Here is a 19,714-nt window from a genome sequence, read left to right as displayed (position 1 = left end):
TGCATAAAAGTCCCTGGTTGGATATACTTACTGCAGATTTCTCCTACTCTGTGAGTTACCTTTCTGTTCTCTAGTGGTGTCTTTTGATGAACAGTAGTTCTTAATTTTAATATAGTCTAATATTTATCAGTTTTTTAAGATTAGTGCTTTTTGTGTCCTGTTTAAGAAATCTGCTTACTCCAAAGTCATGAAGAAGATTTTTTTTTTTTTAACTTATGAGATTTAGACCTGTAATCCGTCTGAATTGGTTTTTGTACGTGGTGTGAGATGGAAGTCAGATTGATTGTTTCTGCCAGTGTGGATACGCCATTGACTTAAAATCATTAGCAAATCCCCACTATACTACAGTGTCACGTTTGCCATATATCAGTTTATATAGTTTATATCCATTTGATTCTGTTAATGGCAGCTCTTTAAAAAGCTTAAATACCCATGTAATTTGTGTAATTTTTAGTTCTTGTAGCTTGTGTCTAATAACTTTTCATAGTAAAAATCAAAATATTTTTTATTTAAAGATGATCACTTTTAATCTCACCACTATTATAATTTTCATTTTTATATTTCTCTTCATTTTATCTATAAATCTTATCTATATAGAATTTTATATTCTGCTTTATCTGTGGCTCAGTAGTCTTCAAAATTCAATTTATTAGTGGCTGTATGGTTTTTTTTTGACACGTATAGCATATTTAGTTAACCAGTCCTATACTGATAGGCATTTAGAGTGTTCTTAGATAGTAATGAGAACTGCTACCTCGTAGAAATTTATTGATCTGTCATTTTACAAGAGGGTAGCAAATGAGAATGGATGTATAAATCTGAGGCCCCATCTTTAATTATTTTCACTTATTTTTTTAACTGAGTCTACATTAATCCAACTCTTTAGCATAGATCCCTTTGTCCTTTATAAAGAGGTTTGATTGCTTTACAATACCAGTACTAACCAGATGAGCTTTCATAATATTATAAAATTAAAACCCATTACTACTATAATGTAAAACCTCATTAACATTTTTTTTCATTTTTTAAAAAATATTTTTTATTGAAGTACAGTAGATTTACAATGTGTTAGTTTCAGGTGTACAGCAAAGTGATTCAGCCATATATATGTGTGTGTGTGTATATTCTTTTTCAGATTCTTTTCCCTTATGGGTTATATTGAGTATATAGTTCCAGCACAGATTCATTTAGAGTTGACTTTCTACAGAAGTATATATTCTTTGCACCAAACCATACCCAGTTTTTATATATTTTCACGATTTTTAAGAAAACTTTTATTGGCGTATAGTTGATTTACAATGTTGTGTTAGTTGCAGGTGTACAGCAAAGTGAATCAGTTATACATATACATACATCCACTCTTTTTTTTTTTTTAAGATTCTTCTCCCATGTAGGCCATTACAGAGTGTTGAGTAGAGTTCCCTGTGCTGCACAGCAGGTTCTTATTAGTTGTCTATTTTATATATAGTAGTGTGTAGATGTCAACCCCAATCTCCCAATTTAGCCCTTCCTCCCTTTATCCCCTGGTAACCATAAGTTTGTTTTCTACATCCGTGACTCTACTTCTGTTTTGTAAATAAGTTCATTGGTACCCTTTTTTTTTTAGATTTCACATACAAGCGATATCATGTGATATTTGTCTTTCTGTGTCTGACTTAATCTCTTGGTCCATCCATGTTGCTGCAAATGGCATTATTTTGTTATTTTTTTATGGCTAATATTCTAGTGCAGCGGTCCCCAACCTTTTTGGCACCAGGGACCGGTTTCGTGGAAGACAATTTTTCCACAGGCCGGAGGGGGATGGGGGGTGGGATGGTTCAGGCAGTAATGCGAGCAATAGGGAGCTATGGGGAGCGGCAGATGAAGCTTTGCTTGCTCGCCCGCTACTTACCTCCTGCTGTGTGGCCCGGTTCCTAACAGGCCACGGCCTGGTACCGGTCTGCGGCCCGGGGGTTGGGGACCCCTGTTCTAGTGTATATATGTACCACATCTTCTTTATCTGTTCCTCTGTTGATGGACAGTTAGGTTGCTTCCATGCCCTGGCTATTGTAAATATTGCTGCAGTGAACATTGGTGTGCATGTATCTTTTTGAATTACGGTTTTCACCAGGTATATGCCCAGGAGTAGGATTGCTGGGTCATATGGTAGTTCTATTTTTAATTTTTTAAGGAACCTCCATACTGTTCTCCATAGTGGCTCTACCAGTTTACATTCCCACCAACAGTGTAGGAGGGTTCTCTTTTCTCCAAACCCTCTCCAGCATTAATTGTTTGTAGATTTTTTGATGATGGCCATTGTGACTGGTGTGGGGTGATATCTCATTGTAGTTTTGATTTGCATTTGTCTAATAATTAGTGATGTTGAGCATCTTTTCATGTGCTTTTTGGGCCATCTGTATATCTTCTTAGGAGAAATGTCTGTTTAGATCTTCTCCCCATTTTTTGATTGGGTTATTTGTGTTTTTTTTATATTGAGCTGCATGAGCTGTTTGTCTGTTTTGGAGATTAATTCTTTTTTGGTTGCTTCATTTGCAAATACTTTTCTCCCACTCTGGGGTTGTCTTTTTGTTTTATTTATGGTTTCCTTTGCTGTGCAAAAGTCTTTATGTTTAATTAGATCCCATTTGTTTATTTTTGTTTTTATTTTCATTACTCTAGGAGGTGGATCAAAAAAGATCTTGCTGCAATTTTTGTCAGAGTGTTCTGCCTGTGTTTTCCTCTAAGAGTATTATAGTGTCCGGCCTTATATTTAGATCTTTAATCCGTTTTGAGTTTATTTTTGTGTATGGTGTTAGGGAGTCTTCTGATTTCATTCTTTTACATGTAGCTGTCCAGTTTTCCCAGCACCACTTATTGAAAAGACTGTCTTTTCTGCATTGTATATTCTTGCCTCCTTTGTCATAGGTTAGGTGACCATAGGTGTGTGGGTTTACCTCTGGGCTTTCTATCCTGTTCCATCGATCTATATTTCTGTTTTTGTGCCAGTACCCTACTGTTTTGATTACTGTAGTTTTATAGTAGTAATATTAACATTAAAAAATTCAACCTGTAGTACTTATTCTTACTTCATTGGTCTGTGAAGTGATTGGTCCACAATAACAGAACTGCTTTGAAAGCTGCCTCTCACAGGGAAGTAATGCATGCACTGGAAATAGTATTGGCTTGAATTCAAATAACCTATATTTGCTTAAAATTTCGTTAACATTCTATCATTGTTATTTTTTCCCCTTAGGAATTACATTTCTTTGGTAGGTTTTAGTACAAGTAAGTTGTGTCTGTGCCATGCCATAGTAACTGTGCCACATCAAGATGCAGACACATGGCGATGGTCACAAAAATCTCAAGCTCCAAGGTTCAGGGATTGGAATAAATTATCAGCAATAATGTGACTGAGTTTTAAAAGTGCTGTAGGAGCACTTATAATACTAAAATGAGAGAACGTTGCAGGATCTTGGTCTTCTTCATCTCTGTCTCCTCCAAGGTGCTCAGCACAGACCTGTAAACATAAGTGTCAGTAGAAATTTATTGACATAAATCTAAAAAGCACAGGAATTGTGTTAAGTATTCCTTCACCCAATGTTTTGAGCCCTACTCGCAAAGAAATCACAATATATTAGAGTGTAAGGTTCAATAGGACCCTCTAAATTCCATAATTCCTGATTTGACTTTGAGGAAAATATTTACCATTGGAAAAGTGATCATTACAAATGGTAAAGGACACAGGGGTGGCATCAGGTGATGCATTCTCACATCTAATGCCAGGGTGGCCTGTGAGTGGACCCGGAGATTAGGGTCTTTCCGTGGAACTAAGATTGAACAGGGCCTTCAGTGTGAGGCTATCAGACGCCTCACTCTCAGGACCTTGATTAACCTCAAGAAACATTCCAGCTCCCTATGAGATAGGAATCCAAGACTCCCTCTGCGGACACCAGGCACCAGGGAAATCCAAGTCTGGCAGCCCAGAGGTGAGAGCACAGTTTCAGTTTTTAGGGCCTAAATTGATTAATTCAAATATAATGCGTTTACAGCATAATCCCAGGGTTTATTGCTGTGTGATAATTCAAACAATGCAAGCATTCAAGGCGCAGGAGAAACAAAAAGGCTATTTTCTTACCTTCTGGTTAAAGAATTTTTTTTTCAATAAAATGAAGTACCCTGCAGTGTGTAAATGTTCTAATTTGACTATACTAGATGGCATAATCAAGTTAGATACATACTTGTAGTCACCATGAATGTGACAGCTACAGATGCAATTTGATGCAGATGTATGGTACTGATGACTGGGGTGCCATGAGTGGCTGTTGGTAAAATGGTGAGTAGCTCATTTTCAGAACAAAATTCCTGAAAATTCAACATGTGTTAAATTGGGCAAAAAATACTTCACTTTTAAAATGGAGTTAAATCTAAACTCAGATCATTATTAATAGGTTTGTCCAGCAGAATACTCAAAAGCTGTGTGGTTTGGGAAAATTCTTTGTGTGGGACATTGGCACACATTCCAAGGCACTGGTCCTTGGTTCTGCCCACTAATGCCTGTAGTCGACCCCAACCAGAAATGTTCCCAGTAATTACCAAACCACCTAGATTTGTACCACTAGAGTTGTACCACTGTTTGTGGTATGTTACTGGTAACACTATTGTGCCTGCTACTCACACTGATTTGAGATATACGAGTAGAAATCAAACTGGTGAGTTGCACAGTCTGTATTTGGCTCAACATCACAGAATCGTTCTCCCGCATAATTTTAACAGTTTTTGTTCCCATTTCCAGTTCATAAGACCTATAATTTCTGCACATACTTGCCAAACGTGGTTTCTTTTCAGACTTATACCAGTTGTATTGGTGTGAAATAGTATCTCATTGTTTTAATTTACATTTACCTTATTATTAACGCGATTAAGGGTTTTTTTGTATGTTTTTTGAATGTTTAGAGCTTCCTTTTCTTTTAGTGTCTTTTCTTGAAACTATATTCTTTGCCTATATTCCTGTTGGTTGCATGTCTCTTTCACTGATTTGTACTAGTTCTTTATATATTATGCTTACTAATCCTTTGTCTTGTTTAAACATTGAAAACATCTATTTTATAACTTTTCACTTTGTTTATGGCATTTTTGTTTTGTAGATTTTATAATATAGTAAGACATTATCAGTCTTCAGTCGTATGATGTCATCTTATGACTTGTGCTTTCAATTCCATGTAAAATTTATTTTTCTAGATGGTGTATGATAGAGATGCAATTTTATTATTTTTTCCATTTCATTAGGTTTTCTACCTTCACACATACATGTTTCTAGGCTCTTCATTTCCATTGGTCTGTTATCAAATAGACCACCACTAGTACACTATGTATGTAATCATTTTTCTTAAGTTGTGTTAATTTCTCAAGAATGGAGTTATAACCTGACACTTGCTATTTTTCTTTAATTTGATCTACAGTTAACAGAAATAGCTCAAAGTTTGAAGTGCCCTGTCTAGTTTCACTATTCATTCAGTTTTTCCTTAGTTTTCTTCTATTGATCATTTCAACTAGGATCTTTTGTGTACTTGTGATGAAGTTGCCATTTCATCCAGAAGTGACTCTGCTTCCTGTTTTTATTTGGAAGTATTTCGAGTTTAAAGGTAGAAGAAATCTGGTTACAATTTCCTGGTTGTGTAAAGCCATATCTCTTTTTTTTTTCTTTTTAAATCTTAAAACAAATTTCCAGCATTGTTTTAAACTATACTAGGCATTTTATTCTTCTTATGTGCTAAACATTGTACACTTCTTCCATTTTACTGAAATCATTTGAATTGGAATCACATCTTTGAAGGAGCATCACTTAAAACCATGTGTTACTATACAAAATATAAATTTAGGTCAGTGGGACAGGATTCAAAGCTTATAAATGGATATGATTATGAATTTGTACCTTATAGAGAAGTTATTATAACCTTCTTTACAGTTAACTAGTTAATAGTATATATAAAAATTAAATATGCACTTCATACTATACACAAAAAAATACTTTTTGATTAACAAAACTATTACTGACAACTACTGTTACTACTACAACCAATTATAACCACCACTGCCACCACCTCCATTTATTGAGTGCTCACTCTGTGCCAGCGACTGTAACTCTTTATTTGATTATCTTACTTAAGGCTCACAGTAACCCTATGAAAGTACCACATGCTATATATATGGAAACTAAAACTAGGGAGAGATTAGGTAGCTGCCATAAGGTTAGAGCTTTAATTAAATTCAAGTCCTTCTGATTCCAAATCAAACATCACAAGAATGCATGTTGACTAAGGAAAAAAAGTTGATGGCAGTTGCAAGATCTCAGAGAAGTGGAAATGAATGGGATGAAAATGTCTTTTCAGTCCTGCCTTCTGCTCCACACTGCAGCTGTAGATCATAACTTTGGGTTCTCACTTGGGCCTCCAGTGGTGCCATTTCCCCCCCTCTACACTCTCCTCCCACAGCATCTGCAGAGTTATCTCAGATACTCCTACATGTCAACTTTGCTAGGAAGTCTAACCTCTCAGTTTCTCTCTCCACATAAACCTTGTGCTTTTCCTATTATGACATTTATCACATTATATTGTAATTGCCTGTTTATCTGCCTTTGTCCCCCTCCAGATTTTAAGCTCTGAGGGCAGGAACTGTTCTCAGGTTCACTTGTTCATTGAAGAAACTTTATGAAAGTGCCTAGTTGTGCCCCTGCCCCTAAAACTAAATTCTTGGAAAACTAACAGAAAGTTGAATAAATATCAGTTCTTTGAGAGCACTGAAGTTTGTAAGCTCTGAAGTTTAGACACCAAATAGAAAAAGCTCAAAAAGGTACTAAAGAGAAAAAATAGAAGCTAAATCAAAAGGGAAACTATAGTCTGGAGAAAAAAAATATGATAAGAGTTAAAATGTTTATTACATGAAGAACTAATAAAAACAATAGGAAAAACTTATGAACCTAAAAGAAGGGTAGAGAAATGCTTAGTTTACCAAGTTAGAAATCTGGATTTTATCCTCGTTTCTTCCTGTCCCTTCTTTCCAGCTCCTACATAACCACCAAGACTGATAGCTTACCTCATTTCTCTCTAATTCATCTACTTGTTTCCATATCCACACCCTTCAGAGTAAAGTCTAAGCTTAGCTTGATATCCACGTCCCTTGATAATCTCTCTGTTTTCCTTCACCCTCCTGTTTTGCCAGCCCCTTGGTGTATTCTATGCATAAGGTATTCTGAACTACTTTGGGTTCCCACAACACTCCAGCACTTTGTATATGCTGTGTCCCTGGCCTGGTATTCCCTTCCCCACAGTCCTTCACATCTGTTTCTGTTCTAATAGAAAACATTGTTTTCAAATATGTTAATTAATTAATGTGCTTCATCCTTTCTCCTGGGCTAGCATTAGTAGATCCTTTATCATGGTATAACACACCAAGAGACAATCAGAAGTAACTGCCCTTTTATTCACTCGGAGTGAATATTAGGCACCATTCAGGTACTCTGCATTGCCTCCAGGTCCAAGGTGAAATTTCTTCCACTATTTTAATCCTAGACCCTTCCAACTGTGTTAATTCCCTTGGTGACAGCCAGCTCTACTGAGTCATCTGTTTCGCAGGAATGGTGGTCTGGCATAAATGGAAGTGGTCTTGATGCATAAATTGAGACTCCACAGTGACACCTAATTATAGCTCCCTTACATGGTTCTGGACCCTGAGGGCCACGTTTCCACCTGTTCTGGAATATAGACGAAGATAGCAAGTCTAGACGGCTCTTTTTAAAAAAAAAAGGTTTTGATTCTTAAGGTGTTACATTTTCCATTTACTGTAGTCTCTCTTCTGAGAAAAGGACCCCAGATCTTGATGTAACTGTTAGCTGGTTATGAGCTCCATCTGTCCCTACGAAGGAAAAAAATCCTGACATGGTGATGTCATTGTTGCAAGAGTTTTCCCCGGGGCCTCCTATAACACCAAAAAGGTAAAGGGCAGTTGATTTAAGGAACTTGTTTAGCATCATGGACAGACTGGACCAGTCCTCTGAAAACTTCAGCAATACTGGTCTGCGTTGGAGATGCTCGGCAGGCAGGCTTGGAAAAAGCCCATTTTATATTTATTGTACCTACCTGCCTTCTCCCTCCGTGACAAGAGTTATAAAGTGCATGGATCCCCTGATATCCTATGTAGTTGACTCAAGGAGGGCAGAATCTGAGTTTCCAGGAAGGTGCAGAATAAGGGCGTAAAATTAAGAGTCAGAGGATATGGGCTTCTTTGGTATTCAAAGACAGAAGGGCCTAGAGCAGAAGGTAGTCTTCTGAAACCAAAGGTTTTCTAGGTTCTCACCAACTACTCTGGGAACCTGTACTTTAAAAAAAAAAAAAAAGGTTTTGTTTTGTTTTAATAGTTGTCTGAATCCTCATATCTCTTCTAAAGTAGTGTTTATCGCTCTCATAGGCCTGAGGCTCTGTAGACATCCATGATACATAACTTGCATTTACTATGAAGATTTAAAGGAATCTATTAACTCAGTCTTATTAAACAGTGTAAGAGGAACAGGTTGATGGTTCTGGGTGTAGTAATGTTAAAGTTGTCTTGAAATACAACTTTGGCAATTAGGAGACCATATTCTAGCTAGAGCAGTAACACGTTTTCCCACAAAGTTTTTTTTAATTCCAGTATTATTTTTATACCAGCAATGAAAGAGCAGTTTATGAATCGAAACTTTCCTGAAGATAGTAATGCTGTTCTCTCTCCAGACAGCTGACAGGCTCCTCCCCAGCAAGCAGTGTTAGAATTCAGTAATGAGTTCACCATCTTACTGCTGCCAGTGTGCCCTCATCCTAGATTGATTCAGCTGGTGCAGCAGGGGGTTGTTAAAGAAAAAAAGTTGTCGACAGAAGACCAATCCATCTCTCAGGGCCCACACAATATTTTCAGTCTCATATCATAAAAGATGTGCTCCTTAACATTGCTTGTTTCTGGAATACTTAAAAAAATTTTTTTTAATTTGTATATAATTTTTAAAAGTTACTTTCCATTTACAGTTATTATAAAATATTGGTTATATTCCCCCTGTTGTACAATAAATCCTTGAGCCTATCTTACACTCAATAGTTTTGTACCTTTCACTCCCCCATGTCTGTATTGCCCTTCCCCCTCCCCACTGGTAACCACTAGTTTGTTCTCCATATCTGGGAGTCTGCTTCTTTTTTGTTATATTCACCAGTTTGTTGTATTTTTGAGATTCCACAAATAAGTGATATCATACAGTATTTGTCTTTCTCTGTCTGACTTATTTCAGTTAGCATGATGCCCTCCAAGTCCATCCATGTTGCTGCAGATGGCAAAATTTCATTCTTTTTTATGGCTTAGTAGTATTCTATTTTATATATATATATATATATATATATATATATATATATATATATATATATATATATACCACATCTTTATCCATTCACTTGTTGATGGGCACTTAGGTTGCTTCCATATCTTGGCTATTGTAAATAATGCTGCTGTGAACATTGGGGTTTATGTATCTTTTCAAATTAGTGTTTTTATTTTTTTCGGATATATACCAAAGAGTGCAATTGCTGGGTCATATCAGTCACATATGCAAGTGATGCGAATGATATGACCATAAGGGGTTAATATCCAACATATATAAACAGCTAATACAACTCAACATCAAAAAAAACAAAACAACCTGATTTTAAAATGGACAGAATATCTGAATAGATATTTTTCCAAAGGGGAAATGCCAATGGCCAACAGGCACATGAAAAGATGCTCAACATCCCTAATCATTAGGGAAATGCAAATCAAAACCACAATGAGATATTACTCCACACCCATCAGAATGGCCATCATCAAAAAGAACACAAATAACAAATGTTGGTGAAGATGTGGAGAAAAGGGAATCCTACACTGCTGGTGTGAATGTAAATTGGTACAGCTACTGTGGACAACAGTATGGCAGTTTCTCAAAAAAAAACTAAAAATGGAATACTTTGTAAAAGGAAACATTAGAGAGAACCTGGAAAAAATTTTGGTCTGGCAGTGTTTGCAAAATGCTGATTTTTGATTAAGAAAAGTTTGAAGGGTATGGTACACATCCTGGTGAGGGCCTGTGTACCCAGTGGAAGAACTCAGTATTTACTCAGGTGTCACCCCAGCCTGTAAGCTAGAGTTCACTCACTCAAAATGTCTAATACTCCTTGTTATATAGAGAAGAATTGGGACCAGAGAGGACTTGGATTGTTCATCTTCAGTCAGACAAAAGTTACTGGCGTTTGTATAAAAACAAGCTAGAATTCTTGGTGTTTAGTAAATTCCTTTTGCTCCATATTCATCACCCTGTTTTTTCTCTATCTTTTATTTAAGTCATATGCCTTTTTTTAAAACATACATGGAAAAAGCTTTGCACCCTCTTTCATCCTTGAAACAAATTCATGCCATGCTAATTTTGCGTATTTTTTTTCTGACCTATTACTTTTCCCATCCCAAAACTTCTAAAATGATTCCCTGAAGGAAACACATTCTGCAGCTCCAATCCCAGTTGAAAAATGCTTTAGCACGTGAACTTTATGTGAAGGAATTATACCTCCTTGATTGATATAATTGTGATTTAAACAACTGAAGTGAAAATTATGTGATTTAAATAGAAAAAAAAATGACACAAAATTATATGGAGATTATAACAGTGTAAATTATGTGTGCCAGTAGAGGAGGGAATAAAAAAGGAAATACATCGAATAAATATAGTGACAGTATTCAAATGGTGTGGTTATGGGTATATGGCGATTTGTTTTATTTTGTTTCATTTTTTTTTTTTTCAAAATTGTACCTGATGGCATTATTTTTAAAACAGAAAGTTTGTTTTAAAGTGTGTTTTGTATAAATATCAAGTTGTACACTTAATAATTATCTGATGGTACGTCAAGAAATTCTCAAAGTGATTTTTAAATCATTTTATTGTGATTCAGCCAAATAACTCTAATGGTTCCTTTCTTAGATTTTTAAATTATATTAAAAAATTAGTTAAAATAGTAGCATATTACAGATAGTGACTTTTTTACTATCTTTGGAGCATAACTTTTTCCATAAAGTCTTAATCTTGACTAGGAATACTGTGGTATTGACCTTTTTTGTTTCTGTTTTTTCATGTTTTTAATCTGTTCACAAATCTGGGCATATCTAAGTAGCAAGAATAGATTTGGTGATTTGAACAGCAAAATGTAAACCAGAAGTTTAAAGAGACAGTGTTCAAAATATACTGACCTTCTGCAGCCTGCAAACCTGGTGATACAGAGGAGAGACCAGCATTTATCTTTTCATGAAACCATGTGCTGTGTGTGCAGGAAGGAAATGCATGCTAATCAGAGGTCAGAAGCAGGATGGATGAGGTTTGAAAGAGAATATTTACTGTGGGGTTTTCCTAAACCCCTAGCCTCATGGGAGATGTTGTTATTTCTAGTAGACTTGGTGGAAACTTGGGCAGACCCAGATGTGTTACATCATGGTACATGGAGGACATTATCAAGAAGCTGTGGCCAGGTATAGGTCTCTCTGTGTGCTGGGCTAAGAAGGACAGCAATAAGTTTAGACCTTGACCAAATAAATAAACCAGAGGCACTGGGAATGAATTTAGCTCCTTGGAAACTTTAGTCTGAAGAGGATCCCCTGCACACGAAAGGTCTAGAAGTCATGTCATGAGCTAAACAGTTAAAGGAGCTAATGAGGTTTAGTGTGAGGCAGGAAAGGATTAAAAGGATCTGACAGATGCCTTTGAAATCCAAAGGGTAGTTGGTAAAAGTAGAAGAAGCACATTTTCTGTGGACCTTTGGAGAACTGAACTAAGAACAATGTGTAGAGATGGGGGAAACACGTTTCAGCCTAATGTAAGGAAGGTGTTCTTACAGTTGGAGCGATCCCTTAATGTAGTGGGATGGTGAATTCTGGAGGCATTCGGAAGGGGCTGTGGGAGGGGACTTTTCACACTGTATGGTCAGACTCAAAGAAACCTCTAAACCACCTTCCAAGCTCGTGTGTCAGAAGCCTCTGCTTCAGTTCCCCTCCACCATGCTGAATGGTCGATGGTGTGGCACCCCGGCGCCCTGTACCTGTAACATCCATTTGTCAGCTGAAGGCAGCAAAGTTGTTTTCTTTGTTACCTCTTCATAGTTGTTGCTAAGCTCGAGATGCAAAAGCAGACTGCCGATTAAATATCCCTGCCCATTTCTCCTATGTCACCTTCCCCTAAAACAGGTAGCCTCCCCTTCCACGCCCTCTTCAATTCTTAATTCTTTAACCCCAAAGCACAAAAATCGCCCTTGTGTTTCTTAATTTGTTCGAAAATGTTGTCTGCTCTTACTCTGGATGTGAGGTTCAATATGACCCCTTCATCTCACTTTTTTGGGGCATTCTCTCTGCTCCTATCTGCTCAAAGACAAATATGTATGCTTTAGAGCCTTATGCAACTATCAGCCGGGAGCCTGAAGTGGAGAGTGGGCAAGAGAGGGAGGTGGGGGAATAACTGATATTCTCCTCTAAAAGTCTCTAAATTCCCTTTACCCACAAGCAAGTAGATTTGGCAAAAGAGATTATTTCAGTAGAGACTCATCGTCATCAAATTAATGTATTTTAAAAACTAAGAGTTACAATTTAAAAAGTAATTAGTATTTTCAGACATATGTTTCTGGACATGATCATTTCTGTGGTCAAAGTAGGTGTGTTTTAGCCCAATTTGTTTAGTGTTTTTTCTCTGTGACATATATACTGGGTTGATGTTGTTATTTTTCTAACATAAATTCAGAATTTATCATGTTTTATTGACTCCATGGATCTTTTCCTCCCTGCAGGAATAGGAGGCCTTCAAGACTTTGTGCTGAAATCGGCAACACTGTGTACCTTGCCATCCTGCCCGCCATTTATACCACTCAACTTTGAAGCCACCCCTATTGTGAGGGTTGCTGTTGAACCGAAACACCCAAGTAAGATGACCTTGTTTTTAAAAGCATGTGATGTTCATTACATTTTTAAAATACTTGCATTTAATGCTTGGTTCCTCATGATTTGTTTCAGTAGTAGACTATGTATTTTCATGAAGGTATATAACAGGAGTAACCTGCCCAGCCATGAGGCCATACAGACCACCAACATTTTGAGGGGAATCTAACCTCTGTCTTAGGAATCGGGAGTCTTTAGGCACCTTCGCCCTCCAGGGACACTGTATTCTTCTTTATGGCAGAAACAGGGTCATCTCTGCATCCCCCAGAACCCTGGCACAGCGTGGTGTCTTACCAGAGTTCATGTTTTATGTGAATGGTTCTTAGAATCTTATCCCAAGCTTCTTGGTTCAAAATTCATATCCTCTTCCCTCTAGGTTTGCTAGATTATCTGGACACTGAGCATTTCCTCTTTGTTTAGAAAGCACTTCCTGCCTCTTTCTCTCTGGTTGTATGACACCTACATATGCCAGTCCCTATAATAACTAATCCTTAGTCTTTGGTTTATACCATTTGCCTGGCCAGTCCTCACTGACTCTTGTATTTTACTTCCCATGATTGTAACTAACCCCCCTAGTCCCTGTGACTTTGCTGTTCCCAGTGCTTAGTGGTCGTTGGTGAAGAATCTCCAGACTGCTTTAAGGAAACCAGAGAACAAATGTGTAAAATGGCAGTTTTCTGTTGAGGTATATAATGGCCTCGTTGCCCCTGCATCTGTATATCCCTCCTCTCCCCAGAGCTGGGGCCTTCTGAAAGCTTGTCTCTGCCTCAGTTCCTAAGACATATTCTAGCCATTGAGGATCCCTGGGACCCTTGAGCAGATACGTATTTGGAGGACTGCATCTCTGGCCTTTGGGCTCAGTCTTAGTAAATAGCTATCTGCCTTGGGCCTCAGACAGGCATGCTTTCTGGGCTGTCATTGTGGACTGACAGTGCCTTTGGTTGTTGCATGGATTTACGCCATTCTTTGTAATGCCTGCTTCCTCTTTGTGGGTTTGTCCAGATCCCGGCCCCTCATGGTTTGTTCTTTTATTCTACTTGCTAACTGCCTCCAACCCTAAGAAGTACATACAATATAAGAAAGCTCAGTTTTATTTAAGTTGTAACATTTGAGTCTGGCAACCATAATTTATTCTTAGGTGTTTCTAGTATTTATTTAAATCTTATTTCTTACTTTTAAAACAGGGATTAAAGGAATTTAAGCTATAATGTTTTAAAAGAAATGTATAATTTTTTGGAGTCTGCTTAATAGTTGTGTGCTACTCTGTGCTATTATCCAAGCCGAGTAAAAGCCCAGTCCTAAAGGACCACCTTCTGTACAGCTTTGGCTACATGAGATGAGAGATCCTAGAACCTAGCTTACTTCCTGTCCCATAGCAGACTCAGTAAGTTTAATTTCTTTCTCATAAACAAGGTAATCTAATAAACAGAATTACTTAAGATTGTCCATCTGAGTGCCAAAATTTATTTCCTCATACGTGTTGCATTAGATTTTTCTGAACTTTGTAAATAATAAACTAAAATGATAGAAGGGGCACCCAGTTTTCTTCATAATTTTAAAAGGAGTATTGCTACTTTTCCCAATCAAGTATATTATTCTTGCTGGATTTGCCATGTGTATTCTTGATTATGTTATTGAAGTGTACCCCATTCTATATTTCCATGTCTGAAGTTTATACCCATTGTTCTGTCTTCTTGTTACTACAGTGTCAACATCTTATTTTACATTTAGAATGTCTGGGAATACTTCTCTTGACGCTAGTCTCATTCCTCTGAGCCCTCAGAGGATATTTATTGTCTCTTTACTCTTTGCCCTAGTTTCTTATGCCCATCCTTACTTTGGGGCAATAGCCCCTCTCTCTACGGATTACATGTCTAATGACTATTGGGATGTCCCACCCTCTTATACCTCAACTTCCCAGTAGTATTGCCCCTGAGAAGCACTGGGCAGTTGCATTGTTTATTTCTGAATAGAACATGTGTCCCCAGGCCCTCTTTTCTTTTTCATGCTGACAAACTGGGTTAACTAATCTAGAAGACAGCCTTTTTACTCTTCTTTCGGTGTGAAGGCATTCCGAGCATTTGTTCTTCCACTTTTCTTTCTCTGACTTCCTAAGCTGAGGTCCAGATGTCATGGTGGCCGCCACTCTGCTCCATGCCCACGGGGTCTACTCAAAATCCAACACCCAGACACAGAAAACTCCACATGCCCAAAGCCATTATTATTTTCAGCGTCATCATTGATCCTTACTGTGTGCTACATTCTAAGGATTTGACATTATCTCATTTAATCTTCTCAACAGCCCTGTGCTATTTTTTATCCTCATCTTCACATGAGGTAAACTGAAGCTTAGAGAAGTTAGTTAGCTTGCCCATGGCCTTACAGTTAGCAGTTAGTAAGTGGTTGAATCAGGATTCAGACTCCTGCCTCTGGATCTTTATTTTTAGGAATCCAAGAAATTCTGTTTACCTGAGAGCAGAGTTACTGGTTTCCAGAATTTTTTCATCCTTTATCCATATCAGTTAAAATAAAAGAGCCCTCTATACATATGTTTATATAGATACACGAACTTTTGTGCTGATGTTTTATGTACATTATGAAATACACACAAACATAGAAATTACTTTAAAAATTGAGATGAAAATGAAATAACTGTCTTTAAAATATTCTTAGTTGTCTTTGATGGAGATATGTACTGTATATATAAATAGGTGAATATGTATTATTTATTTATGATTGTGGTTTATAGTTGCATTAGTTATGTAATACTGCCTAACATATTACTCCAAAATTTGGTGACTTGAAAGAACAGTAATCACTTATTATTTTTCACAGTTCCTTTGGTCAGGAATTTTGGAAGGGCTCAGTTTGGGGATGTCTCATGCCGTTGTAGTCATATATCACAGCAGGCTGCAGCTGTCTGAAGGTTTAACTGGACTTCCACGGTGGTTCACTCACAGGTGCTCATAAGTTGGTGCTTGCTAGGGACCTCAGCTCCTCCACAGGGACCTCTCCTCATGGCTGCTTGATTTTCCTGGAGCACAGTATGGTTACTGGCTTTAGCCAGTAGTCCAAGACACTAAAACAGAAGCTGCAGTACCTTTTGTTAGCTAGCCTTAGGAATCACATATCACTTCTGCAGTATTCTATTGGTCAGACAGGCCAAATTTCTTTTGAAAAAGCTTCTTCTTTGCTTATTGTTACACTGTCACCTTTGCCTTGAAGTGACAGATTTAAGTGTGTATGTGAATGTGAGTGGGTTTTTTGTTTTTGTTTTTGTTTTCTTAAGAATTTGTGGACTTCCCTGGTGGCACAGTGGTTAAGAATCCGCCTGCCAGTGCAGGCGACACGGATTCAAGCCCTGGTCTGGGAAGATCCCACATGCTGCGGAGCAACTAAGCCTTTGCGCCACAACTACTGAGCCTGCGCTCTAGAGCCCGTGAGCCACAGCTACTGAAGCCTGCGTGCCTAGAACCCATGCTCCGCAACAAGAGAAGCCACCACAATGAGAAGCCTGTGCACTGCAACAAAGAGTAGCCCCCACTCGCCGCAACTAGAGAAAGCCCACACGCAGCAGCGAAGACCCAATGCAGCCAAAAATAAACAAATCAATTTATAAGGAAAAATTTAAAAAAGAATTTATTAGGTCCTCAAACTGGTAACATTGTTTTGTACTTTGTAATTTGGTGATGGAGAGCTGACAAAAAGCTTTGTCATTTTTTTTTTTTTAATTATTCCCTTGGGCTTGTGTGATATGTATTATTAGTGGTCTTCGTGCAAGAATCTTTTTAAGCCATATTTCAAATTCTGTGAAGGTTAACTTAACACTAGATAATATCTGTCCACTGAATTCGGCAAAGGAAAACTACAAATGCTGAAAAGGAAAACATGAGGGTACATCCGTCGCCCCCACATACAGTGAAATCCCACTCCCTGTCTTCCGTCAGCATTTCATGCATCCCATATGTGGCTCATGACCACGACCTGTGAGGGTGCCGACACCCATTATGGAGTGTGGCTCTATGGCTGTCTGCCTGCAGGCTTCAAAACCAGTGTGTCTGTGATCTTGAGCACAGGTTCCTTAAGCTTCTCTATGCCTGTTTGCTCATCTATAAAATGAGAACAGTAATCATCCCTGCCTCATAGTTAATGGGTTCATATATGTAAAGTGCTTATCTGGCACACTTAGCACTATAAAGTGTTACTTATCATTAAGAAAAGCTTATTTAAAGAATAAATAGATAATGGGAAAATAAATAGATATGGAATAGATATGGGTAGTCAACTTTGGTAGAATATATTGAAAAACAACTGATTGCAGAAAGCTCCTGTGGTTTGGTTTGTTTAGCATGTTGAAAACCAAGCATTGAGGAATTAACTGAGTCCTTCCTTCAGACGTAGAAGTGAAACAAGACTGCGTAAAAATGCCTTCAAAGCCAAGGTCTCTGCTAAAGTAGTAACAAGAGAATTCCTATGACCTGCCTTGAGTGAATAGTGGCCACCACGCATATGAAAGGTGTGAAAAAGCAGCCGAACTCAAGATGTGGATCCAAATCCCTACCTGTACCCCAAGAACTGTAGGGAACAAGCAATTAGATACCGAAAGCACCAGCAGAGTGGAATGCAGAAGGTGCCCATAGCTCACGGGATAAAGTGGCTGCTTAGTGTATCCCAGCTCTCACCCAAAGGGCAGCTTTATTCTAAAATCCACAGTTCTGTCAAGGAGTTTCATAAATAATTATTTTAACTATTAGCTTCTGGTACAGTTTCTTGAATTGAGTATCATACTGAATGCTTCCTTTGCTTATTTGTTGCTTTTATAGTTTTATAGGTACTGTTTGGGAAGAGTTCTGTTACGTTTCTAGGTATATATACATGTGTAATACATTTAGGTGGATTTACAAGTATAACGATGGTAGTTTATATTTGCTGAGTGTTTGAAGAAGTGGCATAGATCAGCTTTGGGAGTCTCAGTGATATGTTTGTGACACGTGTCTCATGTGAGCTATCTGTACAGGTAAATTACTAGAGGGTAGTTTTCTTCACATTGCTATATTATTTGGAAGAACAATAAATCATTATTTTAAGAGTTTATTTCATTATACTTTTCCCTTCAGTTTTCTCACGGATGTTATCTTTAGATTATTTTAGTCCTTATCTTGTATTTAATCAGTATTTCATTTTGTTAACCTAGGTGAAATGCCTCAGCTCGTCAGAGGAATGAAACTGTTAAACCAAGCTGATCCCTGTGTCCAGATTTTAATTCAGGAAACGGGAGAGCACGTTTTAGTCACAGCAGGGGAAGTCCACCTTCAGCGATGCCTGGATGACTTAAAAGAAAGGTTAGGTGATAACAGAGATGGAGAAATGATAGCCCCAAAATCGGTGGGATGCTTTAGCGTTTCCTAAACCCATTGAACTTACACTGTGGTTTGTCTTTGGAGAAAAATTAAGTGTCCTCAACTTAAACATGAACTGTTACTGTGTTACTGGATCATAGATTTAATTTTTAATAACTGACAAATAGTATTCACTGCTATACTTGCATGATTTTGCATTTTTAGGTTGAGTCATAAAATATTTTCATATATATGTATTTTACTTTAAGCATATACACACACAGCATATCAGGGCAACAAAACAAAATCATATTTTGTAAACATAGGCTGTAATTAGGATAGACTTCCTTTCCTTATTGATGTGGTCTCTACAGTGTAAAACTTCGGTAAATCTTTGTATTTCTCTATCGTGGTGATACATAAGTGTCATAAAATAGGCATCCCAAATAACTTTTTGCAAATTATGTTTTTCCTCTTTATTCCAAAGGTAATATATATTTATTGTAGCAATTAGGGAAATACAGAAGAATAAAAAGAATCATTCAATTACCATGCAGAGATAACTATGACCATTACATTTGGGTCCATAAATCCCTAGTCTGTTCTATGTGTATTCAAATACCTACAGATATCTATACACAGCTCTGATTATTTGGTTAAGATAAACTTCTGGAAGTATAATTGCTGATTCAAAAGGTGGCATATTATATTGCTGGCATATTTTTTAGGCTTATGATCCATATTATCCTTAAGAAAGGCTGTTCCGGTTTACACTGTAACTAGCAAGATGTATTTGAAAGTGTCTCTTTTCCCAAACTTTTGCCAGCCCTGTATATCATAATTTTTAAAAATTTCACCAACCTGGAAGACGAATAAAAGGTGTTCATTCATTGTTAATATACGCTTTCTGTGCTTAGTAATGATATTGAAACTTTTTTTTTTTTTTTTTTTAATTTATTTTTGGCTGCGTTGGGTCTTTGTTGCCGCGCGCGGGCTTTCTCTAGTTGTGGCAAGCAGGGGCTACTCTTCGTTGCGGTGCACAGGCTTCTCATTGTGGTGGCTTCTCTTCTTGTGGAGCATGGGCTCTAGGCACGTGGGCTTCAGTAGTTGCGGCACACAGGCTCATTGGTTGTGGCTCACGGGCTCTAGAGCACAGGCTCAGTAGTTGTGGCGCACAGGCTTAGTTGCTCCACGGCATGTGGGATCTTCCCGAACCAGGGCTCAAACCCTTGTCCCCTGCATTGGCAGGCGGATTCTTAACCACTGCGCCACCAGGGAAGTCCCTGAAACATTTTTTAATATGTTTATTGGCCATTTGTTTTTCTTTGATGAATCACCCTGTAATGGCCTTCCTTCCTTTTATTTTTCAATTTTCTGGG

General features: G+C 37.7%; 1 protein-coding gene across 2 annotated transcripts in view; it reads left to right on the top strand.

Annotated features, from left to right (window-relative positions):
* Nucleotides 1-19,714, top strand: part of EFL1 (elongation factor like GTPase 1) — a 134,465-nt gene that overhangs the window by 83,915 nt on the left and 30,836 nt on the right. For both annotated transcript variants that reach the window (XM_036843059.1, XM_036843061.1), the window contains exons 16-17: nucleotides 12,849-12,980; nucleotides 18,191-18,338. In XM_036843059.1, the coding sequence (XP_036698954.1) occupies nucleotides 12,849-12,980; nucleotides 18,191-18,338 (280 nt within the window). The remainder of the gene's footprint in view (nucleotides 1-12,848; nucleotides 12,981-18,190; nucleotides 18,339-19,714) is intronic.

Source organism: Balaenoptera musculus, chromosome 2 (assembly GCF_009873245.2).
Source record: "Balaenoptera musculus isolate JJ_BM4_2016_0621 chromosome 2, mBalMus1.pri.v3, whole genome shotgun sequence".
Taxonomy (NCBI): domain Eukaryota; kingdom Metazoa; phylum Chordata; class Mammalia; order Artiodactyla; family Balaenopteridae; genus Balaenoptera; species Balaenoptera musculus.
The sequence above is the reverse complement of the archived record's forward strand: the minus strand, read 5'-3'. Positions and strand labels throughout refer to the sequence as shown.